The sequence below is a fragment of the Hoplias malabaricus genome, chromosome 5 (genome assembly GCF_029633855.1).
Source record: "Hoplias malabaricus isolate fHopMal1 chromosome 5, fHopMal1.hap1, whole genome shotgun sequence".
Taxonomy (NCBI): Eukaryota; Metazoa; Chordata; class Actinopteri; order Characiformes; family Erythrinidae; genus Hoplias; species Hoplias malabaricus.
In genome coordinates this window covers 19,653,320-19,670,768 of record NC_089804.1, presented here as the reverse complement: position 1 = coordinate 19,670,768, position 17,449 = coordinate 19,653,320, and the positions used below count along the sequence as shown (strand labels likewise).

The following is a 17,449-nucleotide window of genomic DNA, read 5'->3' as shown; positions in this document are numbered from 1 at the left end:
ATTCATCCCCTGCACTGACATCACTTCCCCTAGTCATAATTGTGTGTGTGTGTGTGTGTGTGTCTGTGTGTGTACTTCCCTTAACCATAAGTGTGTGTGTGTGTTCACTTCCCCTAATCATAAGTGTGTGTGTGGGCGTGTGTGTGTGTGTTTACTTCCCCTAATTATAAGTGTCTGTGTGTGTGTACTTCCCTTAATCATAAGTGTGTATTGTGTGTGTGTCTGTGTGTGTGTGTTCACTTCCCCTAATCATAAGTGTGTATGTGTGTGTTCACTTCCTCTAATCATAAGTGTGTGTGTGTGTGTGTGTGTGTGTGTGTGTTCACTTCCCCTAATCATAAGGGTGCGTGTGTGTGTGTTCACTTCCCCTAATCATAAGGGTGTGTGTGTGTGTTCACTTCCCCTAATCATAAGGGTGTGTGTGTGTTCACTTCCCCTAATCATAAGTGTCTGTGTGTGTGTACTTCCCTTAATCATAAGTGTGTATTGTGTGTGTGTCTGTGTGTGTGTGTTCACTTCCCCTAATCATAAGTGTGTATTTGTGGGTTCACTTCCTCTAATCATAAGTGTGTGTGTGTGTGTGTGTGTTCACTTCCCCTAATCATAAGGGTGTGTGTGTGTGTTCACTTCCCCTAATCATAAGTGTCTGTGTGTGTGTGTCTGTACTTCCCTTAATCATAAGTGTGTGTGTGTGTGTCTGTGTGTTCACTTCCCCTAATCATAAGTGTGTGTGTGGGTGTGTGTTCACTTCCCCTAATCATTAGTGTTTGTTTGTTTGTGTGTGTGTGTGTTCAATTTCCCTAATCATAATTGTGTGTGTGTGTGTGTGGTGTTTTCACTGCCCCAATCAATAGTGTGTGTGGTCTAGAGATTCATCACGTTCTTGGAGACAAAATAAAATAATGTCCCCATGATGTGTCTCATTAGGTTTTAAGCTGAAAATTAAGGCTAGAGTTAGGGTTGGGTTTAGGTTTATGTTCAGGTTTAGGTTCAGGTCTGGAGTTAGTGCAGTTGTAGTTAGGGTTAAGGGCAGGGTAAGGCTCCATGAAATACATGACAGTCTTTGTAATTTCCTCTTAAACCACAAAAGCCTCTGTGTGTGTGCGTGTGTTTTCACTGCCACAGATGGATTTAAATGTAGAGTCTAAATGTCTTTGTGCCACTGTACAATGACGTTAAAAGCACGTTTCCCCAAATCAGAGTCTGAAAATTTCTGTACAATGAACCATTTCACATCGCTCTGCTCTGAATGACTTTGAATTTCTCAAGCACCGAATTGTGAGGAAACGAGCGAAGGCTGTGGAAACGAGTCCGTACACATCCATTACTCCTCCATCATGAAAAAGCACAGCTCTCCTCCTCCACACAGCTCACCACACACAGAGCGAAGAAGGGTGACCCAATGTCATTCATTATGGATCGCGTCATTCTACTTTGTGGAGTCTGATAAATCGCCCCTCTGCGCCGAGGACACCCTCACTACCCTCCGGACAAATTGAGTTATGATTTTACTCTCGCCCATTGTCTCTTTCCCTCCCCATCCATCAGCACACACCTGTCCCACTCCCCAAAGACCCGCCGAGGGTTTGGACGTGGAGCGATACAGAAAGGGCTTAGAACGGGAGCGAATTAACACCGGCTGATGGATAACAGATGAGAGAGAGAGGAAAGGTCAGTTGGCTTTACTCAAGGAAACGCAGCGATCATAAATTCACCCTCAGAGTGAAGCTCCGCCTCATCTGCATTACAATACACACAGAGACAGTAACAACTAACGCAGGAATTACAGAGTACAGTATGATACATGTGTCTATTCTTATTATTAAATTGATTTATCTTCTCAATTGTGGTGCTTGTACAAAATTATACTCATAAGAGTCTGTGTTTGTGTGTGTGTGTGTGTGTTCACTTCCCCTAATCATAAGTGTGTGTGTGTGTGTGTGTGTGGGGGGGGGGGGGGTTCACTTCCCCTAATCATGAGTGTGCTTGTGTGTGTGTGTGTCCACTTCCCCTAATCATAAGTGTGTGTGGAAAGAATTAAACCAACACATTCTCTCTCTCTCTCACACACACAATCACACTCACTGGAATAATGGAGTGGTTTTATTCTGATATTAGGAGGATTTTGCAGCAAAAGCCACAGATAAACAGCTTTTGAAATGTCATTTTTACAGAACGTTTACACAGTTCTGTGTCCACACTCAACACTAAGTGTGCGCTACAGCGATGTAAAGCCCCCCGGACACTGGGGACGTGGAGATGAGCAGAGCGCCTCGTGTCCAGAGCCTGAGTGTTACCTGGGAGACGAAGGTTGACCACCCGGTCGAAGAGGTTTCTCTCTGCAGTCACTCTATTCAACACCTGGTTCAGCAGCTGGAGGAGAGAGAGAACACAAAGGCTCTTGTTATTAAAAGCACACTCGCTGCACTCTCGCTGACGGAGCCGCGGCGTGACGTCTCTCGCAGCTATTGTCCAGCCATCAGCGCACGCTTTCAGAGTGGAAACGGAGCGACGGGAGCGAGCGCTGACTCTGAGAATAAAGAACACGTCTACAGTCTACAATGCATTTACCTGGAACATTAGTGAAAATCAGAGCGGGATCTAATCGTTTAAATATTTCAGGGTTCCTTCTTTATGTGATAGTCTGCTTTAAATAACCCTTTAGATGCCGAATGAATTTAGAGCCCTGTGAAATCAAATTCTAATTAGTTTTTCACCATTTAGACTTTTTAGGTTTAAATGTTGTTGTTAGGGCGGCACGGTGGCGCAGTCACACAGCTCCAGGGTCCTGGAGGTTGTAGGTTCGATTCCTGCTCCGGGTGACTGTCTGTGAGGAATGTGGTGTGTTCTCCCTGTGTCTGTGTGAGTTTCCTCCGGGTGACTGTCTGTGAGGAGTGTGGTGTGTTCTCCCTGTGTCTGCGTGGGTTTCCTCCGGGTGACTGTCTGTGAGGAGTGTGGTGTGTTCTCTCTGTGTCTGTGTGGGTTTCCTCCGGGTGACTGTCTGTGAGGAGTGTGGTGTGTTCTCTCTGTGTCTGTGTGGGTTTCCTCTGGGTGACTGTCTGTGAGGAGTGTGGTGTGTTCTCCCTGTGTCTGCGTGGGTTTCTTCCAGGTGACTGTCTGTGAGGAGTGTGGACAGGGAGAAGGTGGAAAGAGGCAAGGACTTGATCACCACCGCTGACCATTAACTGGAGAGTGATGTGGTTAGGGGCTGAAACACCGTTAGAGCGATGGGTACCACGTGAGGATACTTCCTCCTGACCAAGGCTACATCCATCAGGAACAGGAGCACACGGGCGTCTTTGATGGATCACAAACTCGTTTAGTTTACGGTTAAATATAAAATGGAAACAATCAGATCTAATATTGGTATTGAGAATTAATATTCGCAAACGACAGCGAGTATTCAAACCTGTAATATATTCCCCAGTCATGCCCTGGTAGAAATGATAATACGTAATTAGAGACAGATTCTACGAATGAGGCAACATCGGGTTTTATTTTTTTTCAGTGGCCACATCGGTACGTCCTGTCTGCTATGATTAATCCATTCTTTGCTTGTGCATACACATACACACACACACACACACACACACACACACACACACACGCCTGGCACGGCAACATGAGGGGAATTAGCTGTTGATGAGGGGTGAATTACAGCGAGTGAAGGAGGGGTGAGTGAAGGGGAGATGATTGTGGAGCAAATCATTTGTTGATGATAAAGTGAGCTGGGTTCAATCAGCACTTAATTAAAGATAGAACGCAGGAACAGAAATGGTCTGAAGGCGCACACGTAAACACACAGATGGGGCTGTCTGAAGACGTCACGGGAGATACAAGTGTTCCCTAGATACGTAAAGCCTTATAAAACCCAGAAACATAAATATAATCACGCACTGACACGGCTCTGAGAGGTCAGGACAAACTCCAGTCTCCGAGAGAAGATTCATTAGTGTGTCACTGCGGTTGAGATATTCATGTCCCATGTACAGGACACTCCAGAGACAAAACGCAGCACGCAGATGCACCTTCTTCTAAAATGATTAAGGGTTTCAGAGTCTGAGGGCCGCGACTGACCGCTCGCCTTTACCCACCTGAGCCAGCCTCCGCAGCAGCAGCTCGGCCGAAGGCCGGTTCCAGTCCAGGAAGATCTCAGGCACCAAAGTGACGGTCATCTCCAGCACCCGCAGCAGGCTGACGGACAGATCGAAGCAGGTGGCGCACACCTTCAGCTGCCTGGTGTCCACAAAGTTGCGCTCCGGACGCTCTGCCGCCTGCTGGATCTGGAACAGGAAACTCATCACTACAGCTGCAGGGGGAAGAGCCAATGCCTCTGAGCCGACACACGTTCCACTGACTTCAGAGACATTAGGGATAAACTTAAGCAGCAGCTGGGAACATTGGGGGGACATTTACCAGTTTAAGATTAACATAAAACACCGAAAAACGATATCTTTAATGCAGGGTCTTAAATTACCAACTAAATAATGTTTAAGGATTTTATTCGTGGTCAAATTACACAGAGGTGGACACACACTTTACAGATGTCAGATCACATGCTGGGTTTAACATACTGTTAACAAAGGAACACACAACTAATAAAATGTGTCATAACTCTTGGTCACTTTATAATGTCTATGTTTTTCAGTTTATTGAAATAAGAAAATAAACACTAACCATTTACGAATATATTTTATTTAAAAACAAAAGCAAATGTGACCTCTCTCTGTCCCTCTGTCAATCCTCTGAGAGGAAAAGAGCTGAGTGACAGTTTTACTGAACAGGCTTGACTTCAGCCTTGGGTTTTCAGGAAAAAACGGAGAAATCTCGCTTTGTGGAACACACACGTCATATATTTACGTTAATTTCAACATAACAAGCCTGCAACACACACACACACAGCGATATATGACGTAGATAAATGTGATGTATTTTTATAATTGAATTCCCTTTGCTCTGAGGATGTTCATTAACTGGTTCAGCTGAGTAAGAGTCTAGACCTGGACTCTGTGGGAGCGGGGCTGAATGAGCACTGCCTCTGGAAATGCTTCGCTGTAATAAAGGAGACACCCGGCCTCTCCATTTTACAGGAAGCTAATGGAAACACATTCAGGGGCTAAAATGCAATTTGCAGTTTGGAGCCTGAGAAAGCGTTTTATATCCTGATCTTTACCGACGCCAGCAGCAGCCCGGAATATTGATGATATTTTCCATTAACTGCACCAACAAACACGACGGCGAGTCCTCTCCTCTTTATAAACCACATGCAAATCAGGCAGAACACTGCACTTTTGTGGCAGAGGAAAGTTTTTCATTTCGTCCTCCATCTATTTTGTGTATGGGGCCGGCTGGAGTCCTGCGGGGAGGAGTGTGGAAGCGGAAACGGTGTGAATTCGATGAGAGAGAAGAGTTGAGAGTTTCTAAACTGGATGCAAACAAACTTTTATTGCCACACCATTGTCTCCGTGTGAGAGACCTGGGTTCGAGTCGATGTCTGGGCAAGCCGTCTGTGCTACACATGTAAGAGTCCTTAGGCAAGACTCCTAACACTGATTTGGCCTAGTTGTAATACCAGTAACAAAATGGCATAAATGTAAACGTAAACTACAGAAACTAAGTAGAACACATAGAACACGGGCGGAATATGACAGTGGATGGGGTTGGACCCAAGGGCAGACCGTGTATTAGAGAGAAAGCTGTAATCGAGAGTACGTATATACACCCCTGATTCAGGGGTCTGGGCCCTCCATTTTGATTCAGCAGTTTCACATCTGAGGGGCCCTTGTTTTCTTGCAACAGCAGGAAAAATGAGTTCTCAGAGGCGTGTTTTGTCAGCTCTGTTTTCACTGTGACTCTTGGTTGGTGGTGTATAGTATCTCCAGTTTTGCTGCAACTCAGTGCTCCTTCTGAGTGAGAAAAGCCCAGTGTAGCCACAGATTTACTCTTGAAAGCTAAGCGAGCTTCCCTTTCCAAAATACAAAATACTCCCTCAAACATCCAGCCCCACAATAACACAACAGCCCAACAACAACCCTGTGTTGGTACAGAAATGTGCTGTGAATGTCCTTTAGTCTCAGGCCACACCAGCTCTGTTTACCAGGAGCAGTTGGTAAACACTAAGCCCATCTCTCTGTAGATTGCTGCCTCTTAATTCAAGAATCGTCAGAGATGAAAGGCAGCCGCTGAGAGCTCGCTAACCTTCGGACCAACAAATCCGACCTTCAAAGCTCAATCTGCAGCGAAAGTGCAGGGTCGGCTAGTGGCTCGGCCTCGAACGCAAAGGTGTTAAGAGCTGGTAGATGGGCTGGCAGGAGAGCACTTCCCCAGATCCCCTGCCGGAAGTTAATTCCCTGCCATTATGGAGCAGGGAGCCTTGCTCTTTCCTACCATCGCCCTGGGGAACCTAAAGCCCACATCACTAATAACAACACTACAGGAAAAAAGAGGGCGAGCGCAACCAGAGCCAGAGCTGGGTCTTTTTTCACTTCTGAAAATCCACCTACTGCCCGCACACCTTCCACCCTGGGATCAAACTGTAGCTGTAGAAGGACAGGAGAGAGGAATGAGGAGAAGTTTGAGGATGAAGGTGCGCAGCCACCGGGGGCTGCTGGCATAATTAAAGGGGGTAATGTTTAGTGAGGCGGCACATACGTGCGGGCGGCTCCAGGGGCTGGTGACTCACAGGAAAAAGGGTAACTTATTTGTGGAATACATATTCAGAACAGGGCAGAGCGGTTGTTTTCTTCGGGATGTGGTGGATGTGGTGGTGGTGTATAACAATTAGACGATCAGTTCACGGAAAATAACGAGTGGATTTAGGTGCGCGAGCGTAAATCTGGATGTGACACAGCTGTTGCTTAATTGCAGGTACGGACTCTCCGCTGCAGCGTCGGCTGCGATGCAAATATCAACATTGCTATGACTAAGCCATTTGTATGCAAATAACGCTGTTTAAAATGTGAATGACTAAGCCACTAATGCAACCAGTGACAGCATCAACAATACTATCGATCAAGACTAGAGTGAATAATTTAAAGGTTGAGAGTGAGTCAAGTTCTGCAACAGAAGAGACATTTCCATGTGACTGTGTTTGTCGACACTCTGGAATGTTTCTGAAAGCACAATAGCATCTGGCAGCTTCAGTTTGCATCGATCACGTGGTAGAGCTCACACTCAGCATCTCAGGGGCCAGAGCCTGGTGTGTTTGTGTGTTACCTCCTGGATCATGCCGATGAACTCGGAGAAAGCCCAGTTCAGCTGGTTAAGGACGCTGTTGAGGAAGCTAGCAGCCATGTCTTTGTCCTGACTCAGGAGCTCTGCCATGTGCCTCTGGAGCAGGAGCGATGGACAAGGCTCTGTGGAGAAAAAAAATTATTGTTTCACAATAAACACACATGAGCATTTCCACTGCTGGACTCTACTCATATTTTCTGCTTCTCCACCAGGTGAATCAGGCCCTGGTTCTGGAAGCGGGTTCTTGTTTAGTGGCTGTTCTCTCGTGGTTCAGAGCGAGTCGAGTAGGGACTAAACTGTGGCGTGTAAACCTTGCAGAGCGCTGATTGTCCAGAGAGAGTCGTCACTCTATGCCACGCAACGCAGACGACCAGCACCAACTCTCCATCTGTAAAATCTCCAGCTGCAGCAGAGATCACGTTTGTTTTTATCCGACTCACGACGGCAGCTCGTAAAATGACGCCGTGGTCTTTTGAAGAGGTTCAAACGCTCCTTGGATCGGTGGCCGACGAAAGAATCCAGCGAGAGCTGGACGCTGCAACAAGGAAGGAACAAACTCTACTGATCTGTCTGAACTGATAACGGAGATGTGTTCAGTCTCAAACAACAACAATACGCCATTACACCATGAGTAAACACCGCTTAATGTTACCGCCACCATTGTTGTGGTTTCCAAAGACCACTGTTCCCCTTAGAGACAGGGTGTAGAGACGACACCGGGAGCTGTGAACGGAAGTAAGAGTAGGGACCAAGCTTTTCCACTACATGGTGCCTACTCTTCTCAACAACAACATCAACCTCATAGGTGTGACACCAATAAACAACATCTTACATATGCATGAGCAGGCCCAACATGTCCCAAAAATAAAGCCCAGTGGATCCTCAAAGCCTCAGTAACTCATCAACCACAACAGTCTCACAGGTGTCTCAGAGCTGAGTGTTTATCCTGTATCATTTCTCCAAGAGCTGCAGTCAAGAGCTCGGAAATATCTTCAAAGCTTTGAGGCATAAAATACTTTATAATCTCAGGACCTTGTTGAACAGATGACACGGTTTCTGGCTGTAGTTAATAAATGATATCAGCCTTATAACACATTTCATATTCCAGTCACATCCTTAACTTGAACAGATTGTGATGAAACTCGTGAGCGAAAAAAACGTGCACAAAGATCTGTGAAAACATCCTGCCGTCTGGAGGCAGATCAGAATTAAACCAAAACGATCCCGTTTCTATAATCAGCTGTTACCTCTCTCTCTCTCTCATTAGGCCTATAATCCTAATTACCCAGTAATGAGTGAGTGATGAATAGCACAAGCCACAATACATCTTCGCACAACAAAAAGGGGTCAAATGGGAACAATGCCACCTCCCACGGAACAATAAAACATAATGATGCTGCCATTTGGTGCACAGAGCTGCACCTGCCACAAAGAAATCAGGTATCAGTCAACAGCCTCATCTCCAGCCTCTCTCTGGTCTTTTGTGTTTGAAAGAAAGGATGTCCGGCATGCAAAGAATGCTGGGTAATTCAATAGCTTGTCTATCAGTGCGTTGGACATGTGAAAAGCCTGGGAGACCCGTGCAAAAAAGGACACCGCACACTCTTTCAGTCGTTCTGAAAGGAGCTAATCAGTTGACAGGTCGGATCAGAGCTGTAACAGAGGAATAACCTTTACATGGCTCTCAATGGCAGCTTGGACAACGGGGTTTAAAGGGCAAGGTGAAGCGCACACACACACGATCACAGGAGCGACTGACGGAGAAACGGAGGATGGGCCACTTGTCTGAAACGGGGAAGGAAGGATTGACTGTGAAATGGAAGTCGATGCCAGGTTTATCCACTCTGATACGTCCTCAGAGGCAGAGAGTGCGTGTTCTTCCACAAGAGGCAGCCCGAGGTGGGCAATTATTCTATTCACCTGTCTGCTGTCTGAACATTTTGAGGCGAGGGACTACATGTCTGTGTCCTGCGCGGGAGCCGGGGGTTAACCAGCGGGAGCAGGATGACATTAACATGCAGGAAAATCCCTGTCTATTTCTGCAAAGAAAATAATTAGACAATAACACAATCACAATTCACATGTACAGTACGAGTCAAATGTTTGGGCATGCCCACTCAGGGAGGGTTTCCTTTGTTTTGGGCCATGTGTGTGTTTTTGTAGCAGTACTGCGGACTGGAGGGAGCGGGAGGGAGCAAGCGATAGCTGGCTGGAGTCTATGTTGGTGGCAGGAGCGGGACAAACGCTGCTGATTTTTGGTGGGAGGAGGAGGGAGAGGAGAGTGTAGCAGCAGCAGGAACAGAAAAATAAATGTCCAGCACAGACCTCACCTCCAGGGGAAGGAGCGGACGTGACCGGACACACGCACACACACACGTTTCCCGCAAGTGAATGGAGGGGAAAGACAGAGCGAAAGAGGCCAGAGAGAAGGTTAGGCCCTGACAAGATGCACCGCAGCCTCCTGATTCGCTCTGGCTTTACTGTAAACACAAGGGAAGGGCTGAAAACGCTCAGAGATCAAACAGCGGGACCAGGACGTGACCCCAGCATGTCAATATCAGAGGACGCTCAATAACTGGCTTCTGAAAGATGTGAGCTGCAAACATTTCTGACCCACACTGCAGGGCAGGAAGGAGAAAATTGAAACAGAAATGTCATTTTTCAAGAAACTACAAACCCATTTATCAGAGCTGATGAAAGGCAGTGACATTTAACCAATAACTGAGTCAATCGTAGTTGGTTTCAAAGTCCACTGTTTTCCTTTTAAATTATTTAATACAAGGCAGCACGGTGGCGCTGTAGGTGGTCTCTGTGTCCCCCAGCTGCAGGATCCTCAGATCAGAGTGTGGTGTGTTCTCCCTGTGTCTGTGTGGGTTTCCTCCGGGTGCTCCACTTTCCTCCCACAGTCAAAACACACATTGTTGCTAGGTGAAGTGACTGGTTGAGTGTGAAAGTGACTGAGTGAGTGTGAGTGTGTAAGTGACTGGGTGAGTGTGTGAGTGATTGAGGGAGTGTGTGAGTGACTGAGTGAGTGTGAGTGGCTAAGTGTGACTGGGTGAGTATGTGAGTATGTGAGTGACTGAGTGTGTGTGTGTGTGCGTGTGTGTGTGAGACTGGGTGAATGTGTGAGTGACTGAGTGAGTGTGAGTGTGTGAATGACTGGGTGAGTGGGTGAGTAACTGAGTGACTGGGTGAGTGTGTGAGTGACTGGGTGAGTATGTGTGGCATTAAACCTTTGAACACATTGAAGAACAGGGCAGCACCACAGAATTCAATACACTGTAAGATTTATGACTGAATTCAGAATTCCCCAAATGGCACACAGCAACACACAACACTGGACTTTTATTCTGACATGTTTTAGGAGAGTGGGCACAGTATTGCATCATACAGCCGGGCTTTCATGGTGCAACGCCAGATTCAGGAGCCCTTTCACAGGCACTGAAGAAAGAGTCGTGGTTCGGCTGGTTCTGTCCCTCAGCTCTGGTGGCATTGCCTCCGGAAAACAATGAAAATGTGATTTTAATTATTAACATAAAAGTTTATTTATTGAAAAGGTGTTGAAAGGTGTCCAAATACAGAGATTCAAAATGTCCAAGCTGTTTTGTGTTTCAGTAGAAATACATAACTTTAATATATTATATTGTGTGGTTAAATATCCACCATTTTACACAACAGAAAGCTCCACCTTGTGATCTGATTGGACGAGAGAGATTCCCCGAGTGCTGATATGGAGTAGAACTGCACTGGGACTTCTAACTTTCCATGTATCCCTCCACTTTACATGTGTAAGCTATTAACCCCCTTCATTAAGCTCTATCACACAAGAGGGGGCCTCTACATCAGCAGCAGTGACCTTGGGCTTCAGTTATAAATTCTTACACAAATAAATTTACAGAATACAAAGCAGATGCATGCACTAACGCAGACCTACACGAAACCTTGTCTGCACTAACGCAGACCTACACGAAACCTTGTCTGCGCTAACGCAGACCTACACTGAGCCCTGTCTGCACTAACGCAGACCTACATGAAACCTTGTCTGCACTAACGTAGACCTACACTGAGCCCTGTCTGCACTAACGCAGACCTACACGAAACCTTGTCTGCACTAACGCAGACCTACACGAAACCTTGTCTGCACTAACGCAGACCTACACGAAACCTTGTCTGCACTAACGCAGACCTACACGAAACCTTGTCTGCACTAACGCAGACCTACACAAAACCTTGTCTGCGCTAACGCAGACCTACACGAAACCTTGTCTGCGCTAACGCAGACCTACACGAGACATTGTCTGCGCTAACGCAGACCTACACGAAACCTTGTCTGCGCTAACGCAGTCCTACACGAAACCTTGTCTGCGCTAACGCAGACCTACACAAAACCTTGTCTGCACTAACGCAGACCTACACGAAACCTTGTCTGCACTAACGCAGACCTACACGAAACCTTGTCTGCACTAACGCAGACCTACACGAAACCTTGTCTGCACTAACGCAGACCTACACAAAACCTTGTCTGCGCTAACGCAGACCTACACGAAACCTTGTCTGCGCTAACGCAGACCTACACGAGACATTGTCTGCGCTAACGCAGACCTACACGAAACCTTGTCTGCGCTAACGCAGTCCTACACGAAACCTTGTCTGCGCTAACGCAGACCTACACAAAACCTTGTCTGCACTAACGCAGACCTACACAAAACCTTGTCTGCACTAACGCAGACCTACACGAAACCTTGTCTGCACTAACGCAGACCTACACTGAGCCCTGTCTGCACTAACGCAGACCTACACGAAACCTTGTCTGCACTAACGCAGACCTACACGAAACCTTGTCTGCGCTAACGCAGACCTACACTGAGCCCTGTCTGCACTAACGCAGACCTACATGAAACCTTGTCTGCACTAACGTAGACCTACACTGAGCCCTGTCTGCACTAACGCAGACCTACACGAAACCTTGTCTGCGCTAACGCAGACCTACACAAAACCTTGTCTGCACTAACGCAGACCTACACAAAACCTTGTCTGCACTAATGCAGACCTACACAAAACCTTGTCTGCGCTAACGCAGACCTACACGAAACCTTGTCTGCACTAATGCAGACCTACACAAAACCTTGTCTGCGCTAACGCAGACCTACACGAAACCTTGTCTGCGCTAACGCAGACCTACACGAAACCTTGTCTGCGCTAACGCAGACCTACACGAAACCTTGTCTGCGCTAACGCAGACCTACACGAAACCTTGTCTGCACTAACGCAGACCTACACGAAACCTTGTCTGCGCTAACGCAGACCTACACGAAACCTTGTCTGCACTAACGCAGACCTACACAAAACATTGTCTGCACTAACGCAGACCTACATGAAACCTTGTCTGCGTTAATGCAGACCTACACTGAGCCCTGTCTGCGCTAATTCAGACCTACACTGAGCCCGGTCTGCACTAACGCAGACCTACACGAAACCTTGTCTGCACTAACGCAGACCTACACGAAACCTTGTCTGCACTAACGTAGACCTACACTGAGCCCTGTCTGCACTAACGCAGACCTACACGAAACCTTGTCTGCACTAACGTAGACCTACACTGAGCCCTGTCTGCACTAACGCAGACCTACACGAAACCTTGTCTGCACTAACGCAGACCTACACTGAGCCATGTCTGCACTAACGCAGACCTACACGAAACCTTGTCTGCACTAACGCAGACCTACACGAAACCTTGTCTGCACTAACGCAGACCTACACGAAACCTTGTCTGCACTAACGTAGACCTACACTGAGCCCTGTCTGCACTAACGCAGACCTACACGAAACCTTGTCTGCACTAACGCAGACCTACACTGAGCCATGTCTGCACTAACGCAGACCTACACGAAACCTTGTCTGCACTAATGCAGACCTACACAAAACCTTGTCTGCGCTAACGCAGACCTACACGAAACCTTGTCTGCGCTAACGCAGACCTACACGAAACCTTGTCTGCGCTAACGCAGACCTACACGAAACCTTGTCTGCGCTAACGCAGACCTACACGAAACCTTGTCTGCACTAACGCAGACCTACACGAAACCTTGTCTGCGCTAACGCAGACCTACACGAAACCTTGTCTGCACTAACGCAGACCTACACAAAACATTGTCTGCACTAACGCAGACCTACACGAAACCTTGTCTGCGCTAACGCAGACCTACACGAAACCTTGTCTGCACTAACGCAGACCTACACAAAACCTTGTCTGCGCTAACGCAGATCTACACAAAACCTTGTCTGCGCTAACGCAGATCTACACAAAACCTTGTCGGCACTAACGCAGACCTACACAAAACCTTGTCTGCACTAACGCAGACCTACACGAAACCTTGTCTGCGTTAATGCAGACATACATGAAACTTTGTCTGCGCTAATTCAGACCTGCACTGAGCCCTGTCTGCACTAACATAGACCTACACAAAACCTTGTCTGCACCAACGCAGACCTACACGAAACCTTGTCTGCACTAACGTAGACCTACACTGAGCCCTGTCTGCACTAACGCAGACCTACACGAAACCTTGTCTGCACTAACGTAGACCTACACTGAGCCCTGTCTGCACTAACGCAGACCTACACGAAACCTTGTCTGCACTAACGCAGACCTACACTGAGCCATGTCTGCACTAACGCAGACCTACACGAAACCTTGTCTGCACTAACGCAGACCTACACAAAACCTTGTCTGCACTAACGCAGACCTACACAAAACCTTGTCTGCGCTAACGCAGACCTACACGAAACCTTGTCTGCGCTAACGCAGACCTACACGAAACCTTGTCTGCGCTAACGCAGACCTACACAAAACCTTGTCTGCGCTAACGCAGACCTACACAAAACCTTGTCTGCGCTAACGCAGACCTACACAAAACCTTGTCTGCCCTAACGCAGACCTACACAAAACCTTGTCGGCACTAACGCAGACCTACACGAAACCTTGTCTGCGTTAATGCAGACCTACATGAAACTTTGTCTGCGCTAATTCAGACCTACATGAAACTTTGTCTGTGCTAATTCAGACCTGCACTGAGCCCTGTCTGCACTAACATAGACCTACACAAAACCTTGTCTGCACCAACGCAGACCCTACACAAAACCTTGTTTGCACCAACGCAGACCCTAGACGAAACCTTGTCTGCGCTAACGCAGACCTACACGAAACCGTGTCTGCACTAACACAGAGCTACACAAAAACTTGTCTGCGCAAACGCAGGCCTATACTGAGCCCTGTCTGCACTAATGCAGACCTACACAGAGCCCTGTCTGCGCTAATGCAGACCTACACTGAGCCCTGTCTGCACCAACGCAGACCCTACACAAAACCTTGTCTGCGCAAACACAGACCAATACTAAACCATGTCTGCACTAATGCAGACCTACACTGAGCCCTGTCTGCGCTAATGCAGACCTACACGAAGCCCTGTCTGCGCTAGCGTAGACCTACACAAACAGCTGTCTGTGCTAAAGTAGAATTACACGAAGCAGCTGCCTGTGCTAATGCAGACCTACAAAAAGCAGCTGTCTGCGCTAACATAGACCTACATGAAGTCTTGTTTGCACTACCATAGACCTACACAAAGCAGCTGTCTGCACTAACGAAGACATACACAAAGCAGATGCCTGTACTAATGTAGACCTACACAAAGCAGCACGCTACTGCACATGAAGTGTTTATGTGCTGCTTGAGCACAGTCCAATCCCAGTCCAGCTTCAGCGCCGTTTGTGTGGGTGGAGCCAAGCAGAATCACACTGCAGGTGGCGCTGTTACTGAATAATTGTTAAGTGTTTGCTGCGCTACCTTAGGCCTTTAGATTAGACGTGAGTTGGCAAGCTCCATCACAGAGAAACGCATTTCTAAACTGATAACAGGAGCATGAACCACTGAAAGCCGCTTTTGAACTGGAATGAATGGAAAGCTGTATTTGCCAATACACCCCAATAACGACAGACAATAAATCCTGATGCCACTTCTGTCTGCAGAACGCTCTTCATTAACACTCTTTAACAGACTCAAACAAAGAGGCACAGAAACACACGAGGCCCCAGGCGTATTCACAGCCCACGGACGTGATCAGATAAACACTGCCTCCTTTCTTCCTCCTGGGCTTCATCACTCAACAGGAAAAGCATGGGTAATTCCTAATTACAATGCATTAAGCGCCTGGAAATGAAGAGGCTGCGTATTCCAGGACAATGTTGGATGTGGAGATTCACTGCTCTTTCAGAAGAGCCCTGTTCTGTGGCTCTGTCAAACTATCTGCTCTGAAGTCGGTTCCCAATGTTCTTCATTAGATCAGACATCACTGGCCTGCGCTCATGTTTTTTTGAGGGGGGGTGGAGGGGGATTAGTCCGTAATACACTGAAAATCTCAATGGACTTGGTCCTGACTGCAACAGCTGCATTTTTATGCAAATCCATAATAAAAGCACATTTGCAAATCCATAATAAAAGCACATTTGCAAATCCAGTGAGGATGCATTAAAGCCATGGTGCATGACAATCAGCTCAAGATGTTTACATCAAACTGACAGACATTCACCAGTTCACCTCCTCTACAGTGGGTTAGTTCACCCTTTCAGAGCTGCAGTGATGCGGAGTGTTGTTACTGAGCACTGTTAGTGGATAATATGTGTAAAATGATTAAACGTTGTAAACGTTTCTGGCTGCGAGGAAGCAGAGGCCTCACTGCGGTCTTTCAAACGATCCATACATCTATTCAGTCATTAATTCATTCATTTATTCATCTTCTTTCAGCACTTCATCCCTGGACAGAGCTTGACACATTCACTCACTCACCTGTTGACAGTTTCACACACTCACCCAGTCACTCACACACTCACCTGTGGACAGTTTCACACACTCACCCAGTCACTCTCACAATCACCCAGTCACTCACCTGTTGACATTTTCACACATGCACCCAGTCACTCACACATTCACCCAGTCACTCACACAATCACCTGTGGACAGTTTCACACACTCACCCAGTTGCTCACACATTCACCCAGTCACTCACACAATCACCCAGTCACTCACACAATCACCTGTGGACAGTTTCACACACTCACCCAGTAACTCACACACTCACCCAGTCACTCTCGCAATCACACAGTCACTCACACACTCACCTGAGAAGTGTCACACACTCACCCAGTCACTCTCGCAATCACACAGTCATTCTCGCAATCACACAGTCACTCACACACTCACCTGAGGAGTGTCACATACTCACCCAGTCACTCACACACTCACCCAGTCATGCTCACAATCACCCAGTCACACTCAAACAATCACCCAGTCACATTCAAACAATCACCCAGTCACTCTCACAATCACCTGTGGACAGTTTCACACACTCACCCAGTCGCTCACACATTCACCCAGTCGCTCACACATTCACCCAGTCACTCACACACTCACACAGTCACTCACACAATCACCTGTGGACAGTTTCACACACTCACTCAGTAACTCACACACTCACCCAGTCACTCTCGCAATCACACAGTCACTCTCGCAATTACCTGAGAAGTGTCACACAGTCACCCAGTAACTCACACACTCACCCAGTCACTCTCGCAATCACACAGTCACTCACACACTCACCTGAGAAGTGTCACACCCTCACCCAGTCACTCACACACTCACACTCACCCAGTCAATCTCATAATTACCCAGTCACACTCTCAATCACCCAGTCACTCTCTCAATCACCCAGTCACTCACACACTCACAATCACCCAGTCACTCTCTCAATCACCCAGTCACTCTCTCAATCACCCAGTCACTCTCACAATCACCTGAGAGGTTTCACATGCTCACCCAGTCACTCACACACTCTCAATCACCCAGTCACTCACACACTCACCTGTGGACAGTTTCACACACTCACCCAGTCACTCTCACAATCACCCAGTCACTCACCTGTTGACAGTTTCACACATGCACCCAGTCACTCACACATTCACCCAGTCACTCTCAAAATCACCTGTGGACAGTTTCACACACTCACCCAGTCGCTCACACATTCACCCAGTCACTCACACAATCACCCAGTCACTCACACAATCACCTGTGGACAGTTTCACACACTCACCCAGTAACTCACACACTCACCCAGTCACTCTCGCAATCACACAGTCACTCTCGCAATCACCCAGTCACTCTCAC

At 47.4% G+C, this 17,449-nt stretch overlaps 1 protein-coding gene across 3 annotated transcripts in view; it reads right to left on the bottom strand.

Moving 5' to 3' along the window:
- LOC136696490 (E3 ubiquitin-protein ligase RNF123) overlaps positions 1-17,449 on the bottom strand; it is a 147,321-nt gene that overhangs the window by 85,144 nt on the left and 44,728 nt on the right. For all 3 annotated transcript variants that reach the window (XR_010802621.1, XM_066670928.1, XM_066670929.1), the window contains exons 32-34: positions 7,216-7,355; positions 4,095-4,283; positions 2,298-2,373 (exon numbers count right to left, since the gene is read on the bottom strand). Coding sequence is in view for 2 of the 3 variants with exons in the window: in XM_066670928.1 (XP_066527025.1) it covers positions 2,298-2,373; positions 4,095-4,283; positions 7,216-7,355 (405 nt within the window). In the remaining variant the exon portion in view is untranslated. The remainder of the gene's footprint in view (positions 1-2,297; positions 2,374-4,094; positions 4,284-7,215; positions 7,356-17,449) is intronic.